At 51.4% G+C, this 14,905-nt stretch overlaps 1 protein-coding gene across 2 annotated transcripts in view; it reads left to right on the forward strand.

The window, feature by feature from the left end:
• Positions 1-14,905, forward strand: part of TACC2 (transforming acidic coiled-coil containing protein 2) — a 76,308-nt gene that overhangs the window by 42,943 nt on the left and 18,460 nt on the right. For both annotated transcript variants that reach the window (XM_029610562.1, XM_029610563.1), the window contains one exon: positions 1,844-1,887. In XM_029610562.1, the coding sequence (XP_029466422.1) occupies positions 1,844-1,887 (44 nt within the window). The remainder of the gene's footprint in view (positions 1-1,843; positions 1,888-14,905) is intronic.

The raw sequence follows: 14,905 nt of genomic DNA on the forward strand, positions 1-14,905 counted from the left end.
AAGTTGGAGCCCATCCCTTCGGAAGAGACTCCCCCTTCCCCAAAAGGTTCCCCAGGTTAATCCTGCAACCACTCGAGCTCTCAGAGGAAGTGTCTCAGGTCCTGGTGGCTTCTAGGAAGCCTTCCACTAGAAAGTCCTACGGACTGAAGTGGAGGAAGTTTTCCGTGTGGTGTGAGCAGAAGGCCCTAGATCCGTTTTCCTTCCCCATACAAAAGCTATCAGAGGCTGTCTTGAAAACCAAATCAGTTAGAGTTCATCTCAGTGCAGTTGGCACATACCACCATGGTGTAGATGGTACACCCATCTCTGTACAGCCTCCAGTTGTATGATTCATGCGAGGCCTGCTTCAATTGAAGTCTCCCCTAAGGCCTCCCGCTGTTGCTTGGGACCTCAACTTGGTGTTAGCTCAGCTGATGAAAGCTCCTTTTGATCCACTGTGCACCTATGACCTGAAGGACCTGACCTGGAAGATCATATTTATGGTGGCAGTCACCTCAGTGCACAAAGTCAACGAGCTCCAGGCCTTAGTGACTTATTCACCTTACACTAAGTTTTTTCATGACAGGGTGGTCCTGCATACGCATCCTAAGTTTCTGCCTAAGGTGGTGACGGGTTTCCATCTTAACCAGTCCATTGTCCTGCCAACATTATTTCCCAGGCCCTATTCGCACCAAGGCAAACGAGCCCTGCACAGTTTAGACTACAAGCGAGCCTTAGCCTTCTGCGTGGAGCAAACAGAAGTCCATAGATAGTCCACCCAACTTTTTGTTTCTTTTGATAGGAATAGGTTGGTCATTGCCGAGTTAAACAATCACTATCCAATTGGCTAGCAGATTGCATCTCCTTCTGTTATTCCCAGGCAGGACTGCATCTTGGGGGCCACGTCAAGGCTCATTCTGTCTGAGCCATGGCAGCGTTGGTGGCCCACTTGAGAGCAGTTCCCATGGAGGAGATCTGCAAGGATGCGACGTGGCGTTCTCTCCATACATTCACATCCCGTTACTCTTTGGATAGGGATGGCCACCATGACAGTAGGTTTGGCCAGTCTGTCCTCCGGAATCTCTTTGAGATGCAGAACCCAACTCTCCCTGCCTAGGGCTCATTGCTTGGGTTCAGGCTGTCTCCTCCTCTGTTACCGTTATTGTTGTGCCCGTTGGGACCTAGTTGGTGTTCGTTTGTCCCCTTTTGTGTTGGGGAGCAGCCTGTAGCTAGGGATTCACCCATGTGTGATGTCCACCATCCTGCTTGTCCCTAGGAGAAAGCAGAGTTGCTTACCTGTAACAGGTGTTTTCCCAGGCCAGCAGGATGTTAGTCCTCATGAAACCTGCCCGCCACCCTGTGGAGTTGGGTTTCTCCTGTTTTTGTTTTTATATAATTATATATTATAAGACTGAAGAGGGACCCCCATGTGGACGCGTGGCATAGGGCACGCCCAGTGTGGCAAGTCAAAGTTCTAGAAACTTTGACATAATTTTTCCTTGTCAGGGCTCCATCTGATGATATTGCCCATGTGTGAGGACTTGCATCCTGCTATGCTCGGAGAACACCTGTTACAGGTAAGCGACTCTGCTTTCTCCCCCCGTGCACCTCTCAGTTTCACACCACTCATGCCGTCCTCTTCCCCTACCCCTGCCCAGCAGGAGAAAGGCACTTCTTACCTGCATCGCCTCCTCTGAGGCCCCAGCAGGGCCAGGGGAGGAGGCAGATGGAGAGCAGCAGCCACACGGCAGGATAGAGGCTCACACAGCACAAGAAGGACTTCGATGCGATGCTACAGAGGACAGATGTACTTCCCACAGACTTTATTTAAAGTAAAAAGCTTCCATTTTTGTTTCCTTTGTAGGAAAATTGTTGCAGAATATGAGAAGACCATAGCGCAGATGATCGGTGAGTGGCACTGTCCCTTAGTACAGACCACGGCAAACGTGGAACCCAATGCCAGCTTACACTGCAGAGAGAGTGACAGCCAGGGAGCACGCAAGGAGCTCAGCACACACGGGACACACTGTGACCTTCCACTGCAGAGAGAGTGACAGCTAGGGAGCACGCAAGGAGCTCAGCACACACAAGACACACTGTGACCTTCCACTGCAGAGAGAGTGACAGCCAGGGAACACAGAATACACACTGTGACCTTACACTGCAGAGAGAGTGACAGCCAGGGAGCATGCAAGGAGCTCAGCACACACAGAACACACTGTGACCTTACACTGCAGAGAGAGTGACAGCCAGGGAGCACGCAAGGAGCTCAGCACACACAGAACACACTGTGACCTTCCACTGCAGAGAGAGTGACAGCCAGGGAACACAGAATACACACTGTGACCTTCCACTGCAGAGAGAGTGACAGCCAGGGAGCACGCATGGAGCTCAGCACACACAAGACACACTGTGACCTTACACTGCAGAGAGAGTGACAGCCAGGGAGCACGCAAGGAGCTCAGCACACACAAGACACACTGTGACCTTCCACTGCAGAGAGAGTGACAGCCAGGGAACACAGAATACACACTGTGACCTTCCACTGCAGAGAGAGTGACAGCCAGGGAGCACGCATGGAGCTCAGCACACACAAGACACACTGTGACCTTACACTGCAGAGAGAGTGACAGCCAGGGAGCACGCAAGGAGCTCAGCACACACAAGACACACTGTGACCTTACACTGCAGAGAGAGTGACAGCCAGGGAGCATGCAAGGAGCTCAGCACACACAGAACACACTGTGACCTTCCACTGCAGAGAGAGTGACAGCCAGGGAGCACGCAAGGAGCTCAGCACACACAGAACACACTGTGACCTTACACTGCAGAGAGAGTGACAGCCAGGGAGCACGCATGGAGCTCAGCACACACAAGACACATTGTGACCTTCCACTGCAGAGAGAGTGACAGCCAGGGAGCACGCAAGGAGCTCAGCACACACAGAACACACTGTGACCTTACACTGCAGAGAGAGTGACAGCCAGGGAGCACGCAAGGAGCTCAGCACACGCAGAACACACTGTGACCTTCCACTGCAGAGAGAGTGACAGCCAGGGAGCACGCAAGGAGCTCAGCACACACAGAACACACTGTGACCTTACACTGCAGAGAGAGTGACAGCCAGGGAGCACGCAAGGAGCTCAGCACACACAAGACACACTGTGACCTTACACTGCAGAGAGAGTGACAGCCAGGGAGCACGCATGGAGCTCAGCACACACAAGACACACTGTGACCTTCCACTGCAGAGAGAGTGACAGCCAGGGAACACAGAATACACACTGTGACCTTACACTGCAGAGAGAGTGACAGCCAGGGAGCACGCATGGAGCTCAGCACACACAGAACACACTGTGACCTTACACTGCAGAGAGAGTGACAGCCAGGGAGCATGCAAGGAGCTCAGTACACACAAGACACACTGTGACCTTACACTGCAGAGAGAGTGACAGCCAGGGAGCACGCATGGAGCTCAGCACACACAAGACACACTGTGACCTTCCACTGCAGAGAGAGTGACAGCCAGGGAACACAGAATACACACTGTGACCTTACACTGCAGAGAGAGTGACAGCCAGGGAGCACGCATGGAGCTCACCACACACAGAACACACTGTGACCTTACACTGCAGAGAGAGTGACAGCCAGGGAGCACGCTTGGAGCTCAGCACACACAGAACACACTGTGACCTTACACTGCAGAGAGAGTGACAGCCAGGGAGCACGCATGGAGCTCAGCACACACAAGACACACTGTGACCTTCCACTGCAGAGAGAGTGACAGCCAGGGAACACAGAATACACACTGTGACCTTACACTGCAGAGAGAGTGACAGCCAGGGAGCACGCATGGAGCTCAGCACACACAGAACACACTGTGACCTTACACTGCAGAGAGAGTGACAGCCAGGGAGCACGCATGGAGCTCAGCACACACAAGACACACTGTGACCTTCCACTGCAGAGAGAGTGACAGCCAGGGAACACAGAATACACACTGTGACCTTCCACTGCAGAGAGAGTGACAGCCAGGGAGCACGCATGGAGCTCAGCACACACAGAACACACTGTGACCTTCCACTGCAGAGAGAGTGACAGCCAGGGAGCACGCATGGAGCTCAGCACACACAGAACACACTGTGACCTTACACTGCAGAGAGAGTGACAGCCAGGGAGCACGCATGGAGCTCAGCACACACAGAACACACTGTGACCTTACACTGCAGAGAGAGTGACAGCCAGGGAGCACGCATGGAGCTCAGCACACACAAGACACACTGTGACCTTCCACTGCAGAGAGAGTGACAGCCAGGGAACACAGAATACACACTGTGACCTTCCACTGCAGAGAGAGTGACAGCCAGGGAGCACGCATGGAGCTCAGCACACACAGAACACACTGTGACCTTCCACTGCAGAGAGAGTGACAGCCAGGGAGCACGCATGGAGCTCAGCACACACAGAACACACTGTGACCTTACACTGCAGAGAGAGTGACAGCCAGGGAACACAGAATACACACTGAGACCTTCCACTGCAGAGAGAGTGACAGCCAGGGAACACAGAATACACACTGTGACCTTCCACTGCAGAGAGAGTGACAGCCAGGGAACACAGAATACACACTGTGACCTTCCACTGCAGAGAGAGTGACAGCCAGGGAACACAGAATACACACTGTGACCTTCCACTGCAGAGAGAGTGACAGCCAGGGAGCACGCATGGAGCTCAGCACACACAGAACACACTGTGACCTTACACTGCAGAGAGAGTGACAGCCAGGGAGCAGGCATGGAGCTCAGCACACACAGAACACACTGTGACTTTACACTGCAGAGAGAGTGACAGCCAGGGAGCACGCAAGGAGCTCAGCACACACAAGACACACTGTGACCTTCCACTGCAGAGAGAGTGACAGCCAGGGAGCACGCAAGGAGCTCAGCACACACAAGACACACTGTGACCTTCCACTGCAGAGAGAGTGACAGCCAGGGAACACAGAATACACACTGTGACCTTACACTGCAGAGAGAGTGACAGCCAGGGAGCAGGCATGGAGCTCAGCACACACAGAACACACTGTGACCTTACACTGCAGAGAGAGTGACAGCCAGGGAGCACGCATGGAGCTCAGCACACACAGAACACACTGTGACCTTACACTGCAGAGAGAGTGACAGCCAGGGAGCACGCATGGAGCTCAGCACACACAAGACACACTGTGACCTTCCACTGCAGAGAGAGTGACAGCCAGGGAACACAGAATACACACTGTGACCTTCCACTGCAGAGAGAGTGACAGCCAGGGAGCACGCATGGAGCTCAGCACACACAGAACACACTGTGACCTTCCACTGCAGAGAGAGTGACAGCCAGGGAGCACGCATGGAGCTCAGCACACACAGAACACACTGTGACCTTACACTGCAGAGAGAGTGACAGCCAGGGAGCACGCATGGAGCTCAGCACACACAGAACACACTGTGACCTTACACTGCAGAGAGAGTGACAGCCAGGGAGCAGGCATGGAGCTCAGCACACACAGAACACACTGTGACCTTACACTGCAGAGAGAGTGACAGCCAGGGAGCACGCATGGAGCTCAGCACACACAGAACACACTGTGACCTTACACTGCAGAGAGAGTGACAGCCAGGGAGCACGCATGGAGCTCAGCACACACAGAACACACTGTGACCTTACACTGCAGAGAGAGTGACAGGCAGGGAACATGCATGTAGCTCAGCACACACGGGACACACTGTGACCTTACACTGCAGAGAGAGTGACAGCCAGGGAGCACGCATGGAGCTCAGCACACACAGAACACACTGTGACCTTACACTGCAGAGAGAGTGACAGGCAGGGAACATGCATGTAGCTCAGCACACACAAGACACGCTGTGACATTACACTGCAGAGAGAGTGACAGCCAGGGAACGTGCATGTAGCTCAGCACACACGGGACACACTGTGACCTTACACTGCAGAGAGAGTGACAGCCAGGGAGCATGCAAGGAGCTCAGCACACACAGAACACACTGTGACCTTACACTGCAGAGAGAGTGACAGCCAGGGAGCACGCATGGAGCTCAGCACACACAGAACACACTGTGACCTTACACTGCAGAGAGAGTGACAGCCAGGGAACACAGAATACACACTGTGACCTTCCACTGCAGAGAGAGTGACAGCCAGGGAGCACGCATGGAGCTCAGCACACACAGAACACACTGTGACCTTCCACTGCAGAGAGAGTGACAGCCAGGGAGCACGCATGGAGCTCAGCACACACAGAACACACTGTGACCTTACACTGCAGAGAGAGTGACAGCCAGGGAGCACGCATGGAGCTCAGCACACACAGAAAACACTGTGACCTTACACTGCAGAGAGAGTGACAGCCAGGGAGCACGCATGGAGCTCAGCACACACAGAACACACTGTGACCTTACACTGCAGAGAGAGTGACAGCCAGGGAGCACGCATGGAGCTCAGCACACACAGAACACACTGTGACCTTACACGGCAGAGAGAGTGACAGCCAGGGAGCACGCATGGAGCTCAGCACACACAAGACACACTGTGACCTTCCACTGCAGAGAGAGTGACAGCCAGGGAACACAGAATACACACTGTGACCTTCCACTGCAGAGAGAGTGACAGCCAGGGAGCACGCATGGAGCTCAGCACACACAGAACACACTGTGACCTTCCACTGCAGAGAGAGTGACAGCCAGGGAGCACGCATGGAGCTCAGCAAACACAGAACACACTGTGACCTTACACTGCAGAGAGAGTGACAGCCAGGGAGCACGCATGGAGCTCAGCACACACAGAACACACTGTGACCTTACACTGCAGAGAGAGTGACAGCCAGGGAGCAGGCATGGAGCTCAGCACACACAGAACACACTGTGACCTTACACTGCAGAGAGAGTGACAGCCAGGGAGCACGCATGGAGCTCAGCACACACAGAACACACTGTGACCTTACACTGCAGAGAGAGTGACAGCCAGGGAGCACGCATGGAGCTCAGCACACACAGAACACACTGTGACCTTACACTGCAGAGAGAGTGACAGGCAGGGAACATGCATGTAGCTCAGCACACACGGGACACACTGTGACCTTACACTGCAGAGAGAGTGACAGCCAGGGAGCACGCATGGAGCTCAGCACACACAGAACACACTGTGACCTTACACTGCAGAGAGAGTGACAGGCAGGGAACATGCATGTAGCTCAGCACACACAAGACACGCTGTGACATTACACTGCAGAGAGAGTGACAGCCAGGGAACGTGCATGTAGCTCAGCACACACGGGACACACTGTGACCTTACACTGCAGAGAGAGTGACAGCCAGGGAGCATGCAAGGAGCTCAGCACACACAGAACACACTGTGACCTTACACTGCAGAGAGAGTAACAGCCAGGGAGCACGCATGGAGCTCAGCACACACAGAACACACTGTGACCTTACACTGCAGAGAGAGTGACAGCCAGGGAGCATGCAAGGAGCTCAGCACACACAGAACACACTGTGACCTTACACTGCAGAGAGAGTGACAGCCAGGGAGCACGCATGGAGCTCAGCACACACAGAACACACTGTGACCTTACACTGCAGAGAGAGTGACAGCCAGGGAGCACGCATGGAGCTCAGCACACACAGAACACACTGTGACCTTCCACTGCAGAGAGAGTGACAGCCAGGGAGCACGCATGGAGCTCAGCACACACAGAACACACTGTGACCTTCCACTGCAGAGAGAGTGACAGCCAGGGAATATGCAAGGAGTTCAGCATACACGGGACATGCTGTGATCTTACACTGCAGATAGTGACAGGCAGGGAACACAGAATACACACTGTGACCTTACACTGCAGAGAGAGTGACAGCCAGGGAACACAGAATACACACTGTGACCTTACACTGCAGAGAGAGTGACAGGCAGGGAACATGCATGTAGCTCAGCACACACAAGACACGCTGTGACATTACACTGCAGAGAGAGTGACAGCCAGGGAATATGCAAGGAGTTCAGCATACACGGGACATGCTGTGATCTTACACTGCAGATAGTGACAGGCAGGGAACACAGAATACACACTGTGACCTTACACTGCAGAGAGAGTGACAGGCAGGGAACACAGAATATACACTGTGACCTTACACTGCAGAGAGAGTGACAGCCAGGGAACACAGAATACACACTGTGACCTTACACTGCAGAGAGAGTGACAGCCAGGGAACACAGAATACACACTGTGACCTTACACTGCAGAGAGAGTGACAGGCAGGGAGCACACATGGAGCTCAGCACACACAAGACACACTGTGACCTTACACTGCAGAGAGAGTGACAGCCAGGGAACACGCATGGAGCTCAGCACACACAGAACACACGGTGACCTTACACTGCAGAGAGAGTGACAGCCAGGGAGCACGCATGGAGCTCAGCACACACAGAACACACTGTGACCTTACACTGCAGAGAGAGTGACAGGCAGGGAACATGCATGGAGCTCAGCACACACAAGACACGCTGTGACATTACACTGCAGAGAGAGTGACAGCCAGGGAACACAGAATACACACTGTGACCTTACACTGCAGAGAGAGTGACAGGCAGGGAACATGCATGTAGCTCAGCACACACAAGACACGCTGTGACATTACACTGCAGAGAGAGTGACAGCCAGGGAACTCAGAATACACACTGTGACCTTACACTGCAGAGAGAGTGACAGCCATGGAGCACGCATGGAGCTCAGCACACACAAGACACACTGTGACCTTACACTGCAGAGAGAGTGACAGCCAGGGAACATGCATGTAGCTCAGCACACACGGGACACACTGTGACCTTACACTGCAGAGAGACTGATAGCCAGGGACCACGCATGGAGCTCAGCATACACGGGACACACTGTGACCTTACACTGCAGAGAGAGTGACAGCCAGGGAACAGGCATGTAGCTCAGCACACACGGGACACACTGTGACCTTACACTGCAGAGAGACTGACAGCCAGGGAGCACGCATGGAGCTCAGCACACACGGGACACACTGTGACCTTACACTGCAGAGAGAGTGAGAGCCAGGGAACATGCATGGAGCTCAGTACACACAAGACACACTGTGACCTTACACTGCAGAGAGAGTGACAGCCAGGGAGCACGCATGGAGCTCAGCACACACGGGACACACTGTGACCTTACACTGCAGAGAGAGTGACAGCCAGGGAACACGTGTGGAGCTCAGCACACACAGAACACACTGTGACCTTCCACTGCAGAGAGAGTGACAGCCAGGGAACACGTGTGGAGCTCAGCACACACATGTAATAGGGTAAAGGATTCTTCCTGAAAAGAAAGCCAGCAGCCAAACATCTGGAGGCAGTCAGCAGCCCTGCAGAAACGGCATGTGAGCCTTAATGCCCAAATTCCCAGTACCCAAACAGTGAGCAGAGTCCCACTGTGCATGCTCGCGCCTGCCTCTTCCCCGCCGTTAGCTACCTTCTGATTAATAAGCAAAAAGCTGCCCTCACCTGTCCCTATTAACTGCTAAACGTGCGGGAGAGAGACAACATGCATTCATTAACCAAATCTCAAATCAGATTGTAATACATGCCCTGGATTCTTTCCTCTCGAGTTAAAGGTTTGTCTTTGTCACTTCTATTGAGCAGTGAAATAGAAATATGCCTGCTTTCACATGAAAGTGACTGCCACGGTGCCGCTCCCCGACCTCTGACCTCCCATACCAGCCACGGCTTGAGCAGTCTGTGGCTCCAGGTCCACAAGCACGGAAGTGGTGCCGTGCTGAGTCCTGCACCCGAACCTTTACCCCAGCGTTCAGAGAAAGGGAGAACGTGGCAGCTCCTGGAGAGCATGAAATGCACCCCGCCTGCGTCTTCATCTCACTTGTTCACAGCTAAAGATGCTCCGTGCTTATCCCACCAGCTCCTGAATCCTCTTGTTTCTTGTGTGGGAAGAAACATTTTGTGATAGGATTCTGCATCAATAAAGCTGTCATTGAGTTTTAGTTTTCTTCTCATTTCGTGCGCTCTAATCGATCCCGTGCTCACTCTTTGACTCTGTAATAGTGCGCACTAGCTCAGACACTGCGCACTAAATCGAAAGGGCACACTAAACAAAAAGATTTTTTTTTTTTAATTTGTGAACATTTTTATCGTTTCAGTTTTGAATCAATACGAAGCGACAACGGCTAAAAACCACAGCGTGTTCCTAGTTCCTGACACCTTGCGGCCTCATTATCGTGACTTTGGTGCTAGGCTTGCTTCATGTTGAGGCGCTGTTTGAATGCCTCTGTCATATCTTTATTTAAGGCCTCCCCGGATAGCAGATGGGTTTGACACATATCCATGGAACTGCTCACTAAAGTACTAAGGAGTCAGTTCTCGAAACATGCTCAGAGGTTCCTATTCAGCTGCTAGTCGCCGGATATTAACTTCATCGGGGTTAACTTTTTCCAGCTGTTTCCGTGCTCTGAGGTTTTCTGGGTAACTTCTGGACAGATTTTTCTCCGTGGACAAGTAACAGCCACACAGGTGGTGGTGCTGAGACAGAAAAGCTCTCTCAGAGCTCAGAGAAACCGAGGAGATCTTTCTGAGCATGTGCGGGCCTTCCCGCCCCGTCGTCACGGCAAAAGTCTCCTCAGTCTGTTTCCTTCCACTGGTGCGAAAGGATCTGTTCTTTACACTCTCTCAGCTTCAAGACACTCGTAGTTGTTGTTTTTTCCCTCAAGAGTTTTTTTCTTTTTATTATAATTATTCTTATTTAGTCTCCTAAAAAAGTTTAAAAAAAGATAATAACAGAGTAAATATTTTTCTTCAAGACTGAGTTAGATTTAGCATTACCTCTCTTCAAGATGGTGGACAACGAGCCGGGGTTCAAGAGATGTCCTCATTGCTCTTCTCTTGGATCAGCAAGACAGATGTCTGATATCTCGCTCCTTCCCATGATGTTCCCTACTGTGCGGCCCGTGCACACTCATCACTGAGGGCCATAATATCAGGAGCTTGTACCTTACTGGAGTTTATAAATCTCCTCAGGCGTTCACTTCAGCAATTTGGACAAAAGCAGGATATGCTGCATCCTCAAGTGGAGATATACCCTTGGGGACTGTATAGAGGGATCCGATGGAAAACCAGTAGCGTTTTTCATCATCTGAATGGTATAGTGGAGAAATGTAAGAAGATTCAGAAATTTCCTGTGAATCAGAGGATCCTCTGTCTTTGTCCTCTTCCGAGATGAGGGTGAGTCATGAGACAGGCTGTGATGTGTTTTTTCTAACCTGAAAAGATGGAATAGACGACTGGGTTTCGACTGGCAACCTTTTACATCTTAAACAGCCTCAACCTCAGTATTGCAAAAGGCAGTACTTGTATTCAAGGAGAAGATATCAACCTTAACCTTTTCAATGGATGTGTCCTTGGCAGTAGCATGTTACGTTCAGTGGTCTGCGGGCTAACCCCGCAAACTGCCACTCTCATCTCTCGGCCGGGCCCCCACTGGCTTCAAATGCCGCCGATGCCGCCCTTCGACACAGCAGAGAGTCACCAGCCCGACCAGCCATTGTTTCACAGACCTCCTCGGTACACGCGGCTGGACACTGTCAGCACTGAGAGCCGCGCCTCTTCCTAGACGCTCACGCATGCCTCTTCTCACCGTTTAAAGGGACTGTGGCGGGAAAAACCCCACGATCCCTGTTGATGACGTCAGGTCAAGGCCCTATAAGAGGGCAGCGCTTCAGTCACGCCTTGCCTCGGCAACAGGTCTCCCTACTATTAGTAGTGCAAGTTGCTTCAGTGTTTTCTGTTCCTGTGGTCCTTGTCTTTGGTTCTTCAATTTATTTATTTACTTATTTAAAAATCATTTATTTTCTGCGTAATCTAACATATTCAAATGTGGATTACAATAAAAATCAGGCAGACGAGGAGAAGTGCAGGTCATCCAAATCTCCTCTGCCATTAGCAATGGTTACATGGAATAGACTTAGTTTTTGGGTACTTGCCAGGTTCTTATGGCCTGGATTGGCCACTGTTGGAAACAGGATGCTGGGCTTGATGGACCCTTGGTCTGACCCAGTATGGCATGTTCTTATGTTCTTATGTTCCTCGTCTGTCCGCCTGTCCTGCTTCTTCCCTTCCCGCCTGCCTATCTGTTCTGCCTTTCCCTTTGGACGGATTCCCTGAATTGACCTCTGCCTGCCAGTGACTCCAGTCAGCTTCCAAACTCACCTGTACTACCTTACTCTGACCCAGCGACCTCGACCGATCTCCCGACCATCAGCAGAGGAGAATGTGGGCTGATAAAGGGCAAAGTTCCAGTTGGGCCTCTACCTCTTCTGGATCCTCCTGCTGATGGTGGCAAGAGCAGCCCAGACAGTATGTCAGAGAGAGCACAAGAACTATCAACCCTACTCCCAGCCAGTGCAGCAGAGCCTTCTTCCAGAAATTGAAAGGAATGCAGGCTTCAGGAATATCTGCAAGCATCTGCAAAACGAGAAGTTCAAGATGAACTGCTCCAGTACCATCCTCCCAAACGATTGGCTGTCTCAAGAATAGGTGCACACACATTCCAATTCACAATAAATTACAGGAAATATCTTCATTTTACCATACATAATGATTATCAATCTATTTATTTATTTAAAGGTTTTTATATACCGATAACCGTTTGCACATCGTAATGGTTTACATTGAACATATTATAATGAGAGAGAAATTCCATGGAACGATTAGATTGCATAGCATGGTAAGAGAAAGTACATAACATTAAGAAGAGAGTACATAACTGTTGAAATAAATATATATGTTAGTAACTATATACAATGTCGAGTTCTCACTTTTGATCTCTCAGCAGCTCCGAGAGTCTTCATAAAATGGCTTGAAGTAGTTGCTGATCATCTAAGGGAAAACTATATACATTGTGTAGCCTATCTAGACAACTGGCTTGCATCAGTCCAAACCCTTCTACAGGCTCATTCTTCCACTCTTCAATCCCTAGCCGGATCACCCCTGGAGCCCTTTTTAAATATTGGGGTTACATTAGCCACCCTCCAGTCTTCAGGTACAATGGATGATTTTAATGATAAGTTACACATTTTTCCTAATAGGTCTGAAATTTCATTTTTGAGTTCCTTCAGAACCCTGGGGTGTATACCATCCGGTCCAGGTGATTTACTACTCTTCAGTTTGTCAATCAGGCCTATCACATCTTCTAGGTTCACCGTGATTTGGTTCAGTCCATCTGAATCATTACCCATGAAAACCTTCTCCATTACGGGTACCTCCCCAACATCCTCTTCAGTAAACAACGAAGCAAAGAAATTGTTTAATCTTTGCATGATGGCCTTATCTCCTCTAAGTGCCCCTTTAACCCATTGATCATCCAAAGGTCGAACCATTGATGCTAACTCTAAATCCACATCCTGTGCAGGCACTGTCTCTCTGAGCCACATCTTTACTCTTGTCATTGCCTGAACAACAGTTTTGATTTCTTTGTTTTTAATTGCATTTAAATCCTCCCTAATTTGATTTTAAGCTTTTTCCCATTATATTATTTCCTCTGAAGATGCATTGCTGAGTTATTCTGTTAAGGGACAAAAGTGCTAGGAGTAACTGGGACAGGGGGCTGGGAATAGCAGGATCTCCTCCAGGGAATCTCTCTCATGAGACACTGCCTGTTGTTGGGAGAATCTCTACCAGGATAGTGCTAGGAAGAGAAGAACCTGTACCTGGGAATCTCTCTCTGGGAGCAGTGCTTGTAATATCAGAGTCTGTTCCTGGGAGTCTCTCCTGGGACAATGCTGGGATTGTCATGCTCTGTTCCTGGGCATCTCGCAGAGGACAGTGCTAGGAGTGGCAGGGTCTGTTCCTGGGCATCTCTCCTGGGACAATGCTAGGACTGTCAAGATCTGTTCCTGGGAGTCTCTCCTGGGACAACGCTGGGATTGTCATGCTCTGTTCCTGGGCATCTCTCTGAGGACATTGCTAGGACTGTCAAGGTCTGTTGCTGGGAAATCTCTCTCCAGTGACATTGCTGGGAGTGGAGGGGCTGTTCCAGGTAGTCTCTCTCCGGGGACAGTGCTGGGACTGTAATGCTCTGTTCCTGGGAGTCTCTCTCTGGGGACAGTGCTAGGACTGTATTGCTCTGTTCCTGGGAGTCTCACTTCGTAGATAGTGCTGGTAGTGGCAGGATGTGTTCCTGGGATTCTCTCTCCTGGGACAGTGCTGGGAGTGGCAGGGTCTGTTCCTGGCAGTCTCACTTCGGGGACAGTGCTGGGACTGGCACGCTCTGTTCCTGGGAGTCTCTCTTTGGGGACAGTGCTAGGAGTGGCAGGGTCTGTTCCTGGGAATCTCTCTCCGAGGACAGTGCTGTTCCTGGGAGTCTCTCTATGGGGACAGTGCAGGGACTGTCATGCTCTGCTCCTGGGAGTCTCACTTTGTGGATAGTGCTGGGACTGTAGGGGTCTGTTCCTCAGAGTCTCTTCTAGGATAGTGCAGGTAGTGGCAGGTTCTGTTCCTGGGAGTCTCACTTCACGGAACGGATAGTGCAGGGAGTGGCATGGTCTGCTCCTGGGAGTCTCTCTCCGGGGACAGTGCTGGGACTGGCACGCTCTGTTCCTGGGAGTCTCTCTTTGGGGACAGTGCTAGGAGTGGCAGGGTCTGTTCCTGGGAATCTCTCTCCGAGGACAGTGCTGTTCCTGGGAGTCTCTCTATGGGGACTGTGCTGGGACTGTCATGCTCTGCTCCTGGGAGTCTCACTTTGTGGATAGTGCTGGGACTGTCAGGGTCTGTTCCTCAGAGTCTCTTCTAGGATAGTGCAGGTAGTGGCAGGTTCTGTTCCTGGGAGTCTCACTTCACGGAACGGATAGTGCAGGGAGTGGCA

The sequence above is a fragment of the Rhinatrema bivittatum genome, chromosome 7 (assembly GCF_901001135.1).
Source record: "Rhinatrema bivittatum chromosome 7, aRhiBiv1.1, whole genome shotgun sequence".
Taxonomy (NCBI): domain Eukaryota; kingdom Metazoa; phylum Chordata; class Amphibia; order Gymnophiona; family Rhinatrematidae; genus Rhinatrema; species Rhinatrema bivittatum.